This window comes from Apteryx mantelli, chromosome 7 (genome assembly GCF_036417845.1).
Source record: "Apteryx mantelli isolate bAptMan1 chromosome 7, bAptMan1.hap1, whole genome shotgun sequence".
In the NCBI taxonomy this organism is placed as follows: Eukaryota; Metazoa; Chordata; class Aves; order Apterygiformes; family Apterygidae; genus Apteryx; species Apteryx mantelli.
Genome location: NC_089984.1, coordinates 42,764,898 through 42,776,586, shown reverse-complemented (window position 1 = coordinate 42,776,586; position 11,689 = coordinate 42,764,898). Strand labels below are relative to the sequence as shown.

Genomic DNA, 11,689 nt, shown 5'->3' with positions numbered 1-11,689 from the left:
CCTGCAGTGCACCGTGATCGGGTGGTTTCCCGTTTGCTGCTGCTGCTTCTGCACGGCTGCAATCAGGTCAATCATCCCTTTTCCTTCAGCAGGAATTCCAATCTCCGGCCACCCGTGGAAATGAAACTGTCGGATGAGCCTGCTTTGCTTCTCCTGGTTACTCTACACGTGCACAAAGAACAGGTTTTAGGCAGTTATTATTTCAAAATGGAAACACACTTCTTACCGTAAATATTCTTAATATACATTTTGTTTCATTATGATAAAGGGGGCTATTTTCAACCTGATCCATAATATATTAGACAGGCAGACCTGAGAGTTCTGCTTTTTAATTCCCTGCGCGCTCTGCTGATAATTTACCCCTATAATTTCCCTTTTGATTTGCACAGCTGTTTCATCTGAGTAGTTCTAAGGATATATACACTTAAAGATTATCATTTTCAGTATCAATCATTTATGACTTTTATCATCCAAAGGAAAAATCCAAAGTTTCAGTGAAAAAATTCAATTCATGAAATTTACTCATCTTTGTCCAACACCACCTGTTACTAGGAAATTTAAAAATTATTTTCCTTGCCTGTATGCCTGCTAATTAAAAGCAGCCCTAAATGGCTACTTGTATCATGCTAATTTTGTCACATAATCTGAATGTTACATTGTTATTTTGAATATAATTACAACAGGCTGGTTTGGAATGGACCTTACCAGTAGTGTTAAAATTCTAATGTTAAAGATAAGGAGGAGAAACAGAAAATAATCTGAGAAAGAAAAAAAGAGAATACTTTGACATTTGTGCTTCTTTTTGTGATGTGACTAGCAGTAGCTGAATTTTCTGATTCTGTGTTATTTACCTTTATCCTGGCAATTACTTCTGAAGTGAACTACATTGGAACCTGTTCTGCTAATGGATATCTACTGAAAAAAAGTTTGGTGATCAAGTCTTTTGTCACTGTTTTGTACCATACAACTTGGAACACTTAACTGTCCTGGGGAAAAAGGCTTGGTCGATCCTCTTCCCCCCCAGCTCTGCAGAAGATGTTCTAACATAATATTACTTTAAATATTACTGATGGGGTCTACCTGTCTATACTCGGGACACTCCAGCACAGTAAGTTAGTTACTCAGATGTTCTTAGATCTACAGCAACAGACATTAAGGATGCAAGGTTGTAATGCACAAATGTTGCTGTTTGGATGTGAATTAAAATTGTTACTTGGGCTTTAATCACTTTCCAATATAACAGAAGTCAAAACGTGGACAAGAACTCTATGCTTCATGAAGTAGCTTCATGTCTTATCCAGCCTTCATGAAGAAATACAGAGCACTCTGACTTTAAAGTCTTTTGCTTTGCGTGTGCCACATATTTAAGTGTATAATGTCTGTATAATGTAATGATTATTTAAATGTATGATACTAAAACTTTCACAAAAAAATATTTTTTTCAAAAACAAAAATGCAAACGAGTTCCTAAAGAGATGCATGCCCAGAAGGACCAAACTGGTTTGAGTGAATCATGCCTGTAACAGAGAAACATAAATAAACAGCTGGTAGGCAGAGGTAAGTACACGGGCTGTAAACTTCTTCAGAGTTTTAAAACGTTGAATCAAATTTTCAGCTCTGTATGTGGGAGATGGTATAAACTGCAATGACAGCAACAACAACCAAAAAAAAAAATCCAAAAAACCAAGATAACCACTTTGATCAAGGACATGTTTTACAATCAGAATTTTGCTTAAATTTTACATTTAAACAAAACGTTGTATATAAGCTTCCACTCCACTGATAAAATGTTAGAAGATGACTAACCACAGTTATCTTTAGGTAGAAATTCCAGCATTTAAGTAATCTTATTTGTAAATGGCTTCCAATGCAAAAATAAAAATAAATTTAAACACCATACCTGACTGTATGTAACTATGAAGTCCCTTACGCTTATGGCATCTAAAAGGCTGTCATTCTTTATTTCGACGGTTATCTCTCCGTGAGTCACAGAGCCCTCTGACGGCCAGTACTGGAAGCATTTTTCCTGCAAAATTGAAAGGGAATCATACATGTTCCTTGAAATTTTTTCCTGTTATCTAATTTTGCATGAGTTTCCACTATAGAAGAGGTCTTAATGAACATGTTCTAAATACTTTGGAGTGGAATGGCTAATAACCCCTTGGTTTATATAGCAATAAAATACTTCCACAATATAGGCCATTAGGATAAAAAGGATACAGAGATTAGGGGTAGTTAATATTGCTTTGTAAACAGATTAGAGTAAAATTAACACCTAAACGTGATGGAATGTTTTTAAAAAGTCTCCCAAAAGCAAACACCACCTCCCAGACCCACCCTGAAACACCCCGGCTGCAGAGCCTGCGGAGCCCTGAATCTCCGGCGCTGCAGCAGAGGGGGATACAGGCTGCTTTTCATTACTCGAGAGCAGCGTTAGGCGGGTTCGGAATAAGCCACTGGAGCTACGCGCTGGCGAAACAGCGAGGGAATCTGGCAGGAAAGCTTTGCCCAGCTGCCCTCCGGTCCAAACCAGCTATTCAAGAGGAGTCTGCTTCAGGTGCCCCCGCCTGCGTTGGGCCTTTGATGGTGGACTGGGCCCGTTTACAAAGCACAGTTCTCAGGAGTTTAGGGGGGGTTTTCTGACAGTTCAAGCAAAAGCAGCAAAATTGGCCTATGCCTCATAGCGAAGCAGCAGGTCATTTTAGAAAAGGCAAAAGAATCTTCCATTACTAGAATCTGCAGGAAACAAATATTTTATCTAACGTTGACACTCATATTTATTGCATTTTTAAGACCATGAGGAGGGTTTGCAACTGTTAATGGAAATTGCTTTGCTCGAGAAACTGCATGACTCATACCTGCTCCCTTTCTTGAACTTCTGTGAGCATAACTATAGTGTGACACTTCCACTCCCAAACCATTCGCCAGAAATCCTCCACCGTATGCGGAAGCGGTCCTTGCGTGGCAATGAAGTAATCCTTCTGGCGATAGCCCTACAGAGAAAGAACACATACATTTGTACAGTGACACGGGACACTTATTTCAAATCCGGGGTATATTTTCAAACAGTCTTTGGAATCTACCCCGAACTTCATGCAAACAGCTATGCCCCTCAATAGACACCTGATCAACCTTTTCAAAGTTATGGGAAGGGAAGTAATAACAAATTGGTTTTAGTTATTTATTTCCTTTATTCTAGGAAACAGAGTAAGTTAGAATCCAACTTTAGATGAGTCCAAGAGATTTAAAAATGTTGGGAAAAAGAGAGGAACGGAGACATAAAAAAACTGAATGAGGATGGAGCCCGAGTTGCTTCCTTGCTTAGAGACAGGCTCCTCCTGCCTTCAGGCAGGAAAAGCTAGGAAACGCTGCATCCGAGTTGCAAAGACCTGCCTGGCAGCCCCTGCCACGCTCGGCAGGCAGGTAAGCGGGCGTTTGGTCCTGTACGCTGCCAGGCCCCCGCAAGCGCGCTCCGTTCGCTCAGATGCAACGGAAGAAAACACGACCAAAACACTGCGAGTTTTCTGTTACATCAGAATACTTCCTTACTTGAAAGGTAAAGTGGATCTGGAAAGCAGTATAATCTGCTGTTAAAATGCCAGACTAGGAGAAGATTTTTGAAGAACCAAAGGAATACAAGAGTGACAGAATTCAATATTTGGAACAGCTATTATACAGTTTCTCTCTGAACACTACTTAAATTGGTAAGTTTAAACTGGCTGTTTCCTAACTTGAAGCTACCTCAAATTCTCTGCACACGGTTGTGACACCGAATCTACAAAACATCTGATACTTGCTCACTGCCAGAAATGCAGTAAAAAAACGCTCAAATTCTTCATGTAAAAGGCATAGTCATGAGATGTAAAAGGACACATTTTTGATACAATCTTTTTAGAGGAACCATAGGAGTACTTGTATTCTAGAAGCATGTTTAAATCGTGGTTAAGTATTTCATTCAAAAAGAAAGTTAAAATAAGAGCGTAGTTTCAGGCTAGGTCATTGCAGATGATGAGGTTTCTATCCCGCTAACCCTTGGGATGATTTGTAGTGCAAGAGAGAGGAATGATTACGCAACATGAAGTCCCACCTCGAAGGTAACGCCGAGCCACTCCTGGCTTCCCCTTCCCTCCACCCAACTGGGTGCCTGAAGTTAGATGATTTGAAAACCCCATATGTAACTACCAGTTTGACATTATTCCTAACAAAAATGAATATGAATTGCAGAGGAATGTTGGATGTTGAAGCCCGGGGTTTGGGAAAGCATTGAGAGCATGAGATGAACACAGTGATAAGGCAGAAGTGACCCCACTGTAATCATGGGAGAAATGGCTTTATTCTGATTTTAATTGAAAGAGGACGATCAATTCCTGCAACTCCCTGTCCAAGTGAGTTCACCCTGTCTACCTGCAGAAAAGACATTCATAACTCTGAGTCATACTTGAGGACTTTTTACAGTCATGGCTGAAGGAATCAAATCCTGCAGTGCGAGGTAACTGAAAGGGTTTCACAACGAGAATATTAAGGAACATTAACAACCGCAGCTATTAGCCTTACTGTAGAATTACCATATAACTCACTTGTTGAGCTACACTTCTATTTACATACGGATGTGATCTTCGTAATGATCATCCACGATCCTCAATCACTAACAGGGTTTTATTGCTTAAGGATATAATTAATTCTCGTATTTAAATAAAACTGAAACACAATAGACGGTGTTGCCCAAGCTTCCAACAGCAAGGCGGGAACAAAGTTAGGAATTGAGCAAGGCCTCCCCAGGTAAATCAGAGCTCCCAAACACGATGATATCCTTTCCCCACACTAAATATGCCGGGTTTTTGCTCTGCCAGTCAGCAAAGTGCATACTCAGTATATTTTTTCACCCGCGTGCAGATAATGGAGCAGTTAGTTCCAATTACAACTGTTACCTGTAGAGCTAATTAATCTGTTTCACTGTTTTCTTAGGATTTAATAAAAACCTTAGTTTATAAATCTAACCACAACAAGAATGTTTAAATTACATAACCATTTAAACTGAAATTGAAAACATCAGAGTAAGATAAGAAACGCATGTGGAAACTCATAAGCAAAGCCCAAACAGCAATGTTAATGTTCTTCATAAGCGAAGTTGACAGTGTCTCTTTAAAAAGACTCAGCAGCAACAACAAAGTATTTGTCTTTCAGTTTAAATACGTTAAAATTTTTATACATACATCTATGAAGGAAGCATTGATGTAGTCTGTATACTCTTGACCTCTTTTCATTGACAGAATCACTCTATTAAAATCATCTGAAAAATAAAAACAAATACTTATTCTTTCTTTTGCTAGCTGTATGTTGACTGCTCCGTTATTACGTTTGTGAAAGAACAACAACAACAAAAGATTTATCTGAAAGCCAGAAAGAACGACTTCAAGGCCTTATCCAGGATTTACTAAGTGCGGGGCGGATGGGGCTTGGGTTTCTGCTGTTTGTTTTTCCATTCACACAGGATATGTCAGGCAAGTTCAGAAACTTTCATTTTCACAAGCGGACATTAACAACGCTGCTCAAGCGGATGCAGGGAATCGCAGCGAAATACAGAAGGCATGGTTGTTGAAACGGTGGAACTGCTGTGTTATTTCATGCAGTCCTGAGAAATATCTGATCATAATATATTTTATGTTGAAAAAGTTTAAAAAGGAAAAAAAAATGCAGTAAAGCCAGAATTAATTCCTGCAGACATTTTGCAAGGACACTGAGATACTGCTGTTACTGTTGAGTGAGTTCTCCAGAATCTTTAGCACAGACCTGCCTGCAAAGGAGGCGGCAAAACCAAAGGGAAGGCTAACCAAAACCCTGTCCTGGCTAAAAAACCAAAACTGCTGGGCGGGACAGTACAACCAGGTCTTGAACGGACTGGAGTTATACAGGCAGAGAAGTTCAGTCATCTTCTCTTGAAGACATTTGTAGTAATTATTTGCAGAACTACAGTTTCCGAGTCTGGGCAGGAGCTCTGCTCTTGAGTTCATCCCAACATGGGTACACGCGGATGGGAGACGTGGTGTTACCAGCATAGAGCGATAATGTTTACTTATGACAACGTTACAAGAACCATGCATTTATAACACTTGTTTCTATAGATACAAAACTGATCATCTTACATGGAATAATCTGGATGACTCTAGCTTTTTTCATGTTTGCGGGAAGATTGCCAGTTCTCATGTTCTCCTTCATTATTCGAACATTGGTTAATTTCTGTAAGAAAACACAGATTTGGGTAAGGGCCAGTTGAAACGGAAGCAGCTCTCTCCCACCGTGTTTCTCCCGGCCTGGGCTCCAAGGATGCCCAAGCGCCGTGACAGGGTCCAGAGCAGTAATGCAGCCAAGGAGAGACTGGACGACCTTCACAAAAGTCATTTTGTTGCCCTGTCTATAGAATGTAATTAAAATAACAGTCTTCCATAATTTTTTTTCATATTGATGAATATTTAAGAACCTGAACACGTTTCCAGGGTACAGCAATAAATTTTAAGAGCAATAAAATAACAGCAAACTCCCTCCCTGCCCGTTTTTTTTTTTTAAGGCTTGCTTGGGCCTGGCTTTCTGAGGGCACAGAGTACCTGCATCTCTAGTCAAAATCGCCGGGCATGGCAAACCATCGTTCCCTGTGAAAAAGGGCTGCTTAAATGTGATATTCGGAAATTCCCTTTCACAAAACCAGCCACTTTTGAAAACGCATTTGCCTTTTTGTCAAAGGACTGTCATTTGTGTCTCTCCAGCCTTTAAGCAACAAGAGAAAGACTGACGAGAATCATGAACACGGCTCAGCCGTAGCATCTCCAGCCGCAGCTCGGCAGTTCTGTCCAAAGGAGTTCCAGCACGCCGAGCTCCGACATCAGTCTTCTCATTTCCACATATTGATCACAAAAAGCCAGCATTTTTGGTTTCTCCATTTGGGTTTTCTCTGAACAGAAATGCTAGATATTCAGTGCACGATCTGAAAATTCGCAGTAATTCCTGCTACAGTCACGACTAAGTTAACATTTGTGTTGACTTGTTAATTAGGTGCAATGTAAATCCAGCTCCATTTTCCAGCATTATCTGATCTGCTATTGAGCATATGGCCAAACAAATAGTTCCATTTTACTTTTATAAGCAAAGATTACTGAATGCATATAGGAAAAGGTCAGTAAAATGATGTAGTCTTCAATCAGCATTTTTAAGAAGAGACTGTTAAAGCAAGGCCCCGGTACTTGTCCCCACACGTTCCACTCATCGCAGGCACAGAATAAAATAAAAGAGTTGTTCAGTTTGGACAGTTTTTTTTTTTTTTTTTTCTTTTTTAAGGTCATACTTCCCCATTTTTGAGGTATCTTTTTGGTCTAAATGTTGAAATCTTAGGGCAAAGGCTTACTTTAAATACTTACTTTAAATTCTTCTTCTAGCCCTATTTTGACAAGATTTGGCGCTGTACTGTGTGATGTCTGTAGATGTTTTTCTAAGGATGACACATCTAGTTCCGTGTCCCCATAGAGGTAGTATTCAAGTAAGGCTTGATAAATGAACGAATATTGCATCTGCAACGAACAAACGACAAGCACGTTAAGTAGACTGAAAGCAGTGAAGTGAAACTGTATCAAATCTGGCACTTCCTCTTCTCTCATTTGGTCAACAATCATCAAAATACAGTTTAAGCTAAAACAGAGTTTTCTATTTTATCACTCAACTTTCTATAAAATTCCATCCTATTACATATAGGGAAAACACGGACGTGATTACTAAATGAAACGTGCCTTATGGTGGTTTTATCACAGCCCTGACTTGTCTGGATCTTCTTCCCCAACCTTCTCCTTCTACTGGGTTTTGTTCAGTTCGCAATAACCCAGCTGTGTGACAGAACGGGAAACACTGGGGTGCACATGAGAGCGAGGACACAGAGGCACGTGCTACTTTAAATTTGAAAAGCGGTGGTTCCAACCAGTTGAAGTCTACTTACATCAGTCTGAACCATTTGCGGACGCTGATTCCGGATTCTGGAAACAAACTCGAAAACATCAACCCTCTGTTCCGCGTGCATCATATCTATTATGGCATCTATAACGATAAACGTGCCTGTTCGACCCACACCAGCACTTCAAAAGAAAAAAAGACACTTAAATGAACCACAAAGTCTTCACGAATTGCTACAGCAGAGACACAGGTAGAACTTAGGCTGTTTAGACTGGATTGAAATACTGGGAAACACAAAGTCTCATTTTTGACTTCAGTAGTGATATCAATACAAAAGGAGCTCAGTTTTTAACAGAAAAAGTCACCCTTTTTTCCAGCTCAGAAATGATAAGATTGAAATTATATTAGAAAAGATCTCTGGAAAAAAAAAATTGTATTTGACCATCTCTAATTATTCAGTCTAAGGAAAGAATGGAATTTTCAATATTTTTTCTTACTTCTGAGATCCTTCTTGTGTGGTTGCTGTTGCATGTTATTTTGAAAACGGAAGTTGTTAACAAGTTCTACACTGTTTAATACAGCTATCCCAAAATATCATTTTACATCTCCTTCAACAGCCACGAGAGGGAGCAAGATTATTATAAATTATACTACTTGAATGCCTTTTGGCTCTTCCTTTCAGAGGAAAAGGGCATGGCATCCTGTGCTAGGCATTAATAGTTCTCCTTTAACCTTCTGTTCGCTTATTTTGTACAGCAACTGCTGTAAGGTCAGAGAAACACCTTCTAAAACATGACAAAAACTTCTCCCCTCATCCCAGCGTTCCCGAAGATACAGACTAGCTTTCGGCAAGGAAACACTAAAGTTTTAAATAATACCGGAAAAACTAATGGCATGCATAGTGCTACTTAGTTCATACGTATATATATGTACACACACATACAGTCTTAACAGCAAATGCTATGTAACATCAAAACACTATTCCAAGTCTGCTTGGAATGATGTTAAGTCTGCTGAACCAAGCAGGCAAATCAAGGAACTCGGCTCTCCACTGAAATTTCACAGAACTTCTTCAGGGTACAAGGGCCCATTGTAACCTTCTGCCTCCAAATTCCTTTACATTTACTCATCGATTTGGCAGGTTCTTCTCCTTTCCCCTCATGCTCTTCCCCTCTTCCAGCCGTTTCCGTTTCTCCCATTCCCACCGCTGCAGCAAAGCTTGCCTCCCATGCCTCTCACTTCCTTGCATTCACACTCGACTGCTATGGATGAGTCCACCTCAGTGTCTCCTACTTGCCTGACTCACAGTTTAGCAGATATTTCCCTCTTCCTGTCCTGGAAGCCACCTCTGAGCGTGGCTTGCCCATCTTCGGTTCCCACTTGTCCATCACGTACACCGGAGCCCTGCTCTCAGCCCCGCCTTGGCTTCCTGGCTTCTCTTCCCTTTGCTGATACCATCCCTTTTCCCAGATCCACCTTCCCTCGTGCACTTAACTCTTTCGCCGCCTCACGGTTAGCTCACTTCAGATGAGCTTTGCTCCCTCATTCTTGCTAAAGCTGATAACTTCATCATCGACTCTTGCCTCAAAACCTCATTGATTTTATCCATCTTTGCCCTCTTTTGGGGTCTCCTTTACTCCGTTATTCCTTCTCAATTTCTCTCTCCGCTTGAGAGAGTAACATTTGAAAAAAATATATTTTGGTAGAAACTTCCAGCTCCCCCTCCACATTGTTATCTGCTGTTCTTTACTTCCAAATGCTAAATTAGCCCTTTACTAACATAAAAGATTCTAACTGAGCTGTTTTTGTCTAGAATGACTGGATGACGTTTTTCTAAAGGCTCACTCAGAAATGCACCGTTACTACCGATGAGTTTCCCTTTCCTTTCCCCAACAACTCAATAGTGTCATATCCTGAGCAGGAAAGGAAATTAAGTGTCACCTTTTTCAGTCTTTATTTCTAAAGCATACGGAAATACTGTGCTACTCCCAAACACTGATACGTAGCGGTGCTATTGCGTTCTCTCGGACCGTCATATTTAAGTCACTGCATATTTGTAATGAGAGATGTTTTATTTTTACCATTCCTTACCATTACCTACTGCAGTTAGTTAGTCTAAGTACAGAATGTCCCCTGGTGAAAATAAAGCTCAAATCCAGTATTAGCCTCCACTGAACATCACAGAAAAAGGCTGTATGTGGGTTTTCACAGGAAAGACTATGCGAGACAACCAAAATCATCTTTTTCCTTCTTAAATTTTGCTTTAAAGACTCTTATGAGTTCTAACCCAGCAAGGTCTGTGTGGAAATGAAGAAACACCAGGCTGCCTGGTCACGACAACCATGCTCTTTTCCAATGGTGCACACTGAATTTTCAAAGGCTCTTTGAGAGTATTTCTAGATGTCTAACACAAGCAGCAGCAAAGAATGAAACGCATGAATCTAAAACCATTACCTTAAAAACAAAGACCAGAAAGACAAAGGCGTTATTCTTTTCTTTTCATTCTAATCTCAATAATGGTTCCTGAGAAGACACTTCTTGCTTAGTTGTAAGCCTACAGTTGCTTTAGAGGTTGTAATTATTCTTTTAAAACTGATTTGGAGTTTGTTTGTTGTTTTATTAACATTAAATTTCCAAGAGTTTAGCAGAAACCTTTAAAAGCAGGAAACTCAAGTATTTGTGACCGAATGAGTACGAATATATTCTACATTGGTACGCTGGTACATTTTCAAAATTGCAGCATTTAAACCTCTTAAATGCAAGTCTTCATTTAAAAATTTCTACTCATTTAATGGATAATTTATACAGCAAATGGCAATTTTGTTGTGGGAAAAGTGAGGGATGAATTCTCAGAGGAGCAGTTAGTAGCAAAGGTCACAGATTTGTATTACAAGTCTGTTTTTCTGACAAAGAACATAAGTATGCCAAAGACTGGATCTCACTCATGGATAAAAAACTTCTTTTTCAGTATTAAAGTGACAGCAAAGACAAATCTTTTGAATTCCTTCTTACCTTGGGCTCTAAAAAAAGCTTAGCATATTATTGCAACTTTTTTTTTTTTTTATTTTAAACAAACTTTGTAGCCTTCAACAGAAAATAAATACTTAGCCTTGGCATTTTATACACAATTCCAGCGCGAGCTAACAGAGTGGCTTAAAGAGCACGTACCTACCTACAGTGTACTACAATTGGTCCGGCATGCGCAGGATTCAGTGCTTTGACTTTTTTCAGAAATTTCAGCATCCCGATAGGTGTGAAAGGCACTCCAAAATCAGGCCAGCTGGTAAAATGAAGCTGTGTAACAAGCCTTGGAGCTTTACAAGCGTCATGAAGCTGCTAGGAACACACAGGCTCTGAGTTTGACATTTCGAGTTTCACGCAAAGATTTATACACAAACTACTATGGTTATTTATTACTTGTATTCCTTCAACATTTAGATCCTGCGTCAAAGATTAGGAGATAACAGTGCACGTACAATACAAACAGAGTAAAATTACCATATATTATTTTTTCCATGAAAACTGGAATAATCCCAGGATAGGATATATTAAGAATGAGATTCACAACTTATGTTAACGATGGATCAAATCTGAAGTCTTTTTCCCACTTATCAAATCCTTATGACACCTCTTTTAACAGCCTCAGATGACACTCACAAAATTTGGTCTAAAACTTCAAGATCTGCGTCAACCACAAGATGCAAAATGCCAACTTTTACAAGCTGTTTTATAATGTTTTATAATGAAAAGGATAAAG

The 11,689-nt window shown here is 39.6% G+C and overlaps 1 protein-coding gene across 1 annotated transcript in view; it reads right to left on the bottom strand.

Moving 5' to 3' along the window:
* Positions 1-11,689, bottom strand: part of PTPRE (protein tyrosine phosphatase receptor type E) — an 88,258-nt gene that overhangs the window by 5,552 nt on the left and 71,017 nt on the right. The window contains exons 11-18 of the mRNA XM_067300380.1: positions 11,105-11,265; positions 7,979-8,114; positions 7,410-7,559; positions 6,144-6,237; positions 5,214-5,290; positions 2,859-2,993; positions 1,901-2,026; positions 2-162 (exon numbers count right to left, since the gene is read on the bottom strand). Coding sequence (XP_067156481.1) covers positions 2-162; positions 1,901-2,026; positions 2,859-2,993; positions 5,214-5,290; positions 6,144-6,237; positions 7,410-7,559; positions 7,979-8,114; positions 11,105-11,265 — 1,040 coding nt within the window. The remainder of the gene's footprint in view (position 1; positions 163-1,900; positions 2,027-2,858; positions 2,994-5,213; positions 5,291-6,143; positions 6,238-7,409; positions 7,560-7,978; positions 8,115-11,104; positions 11,266-11,689) is intronic.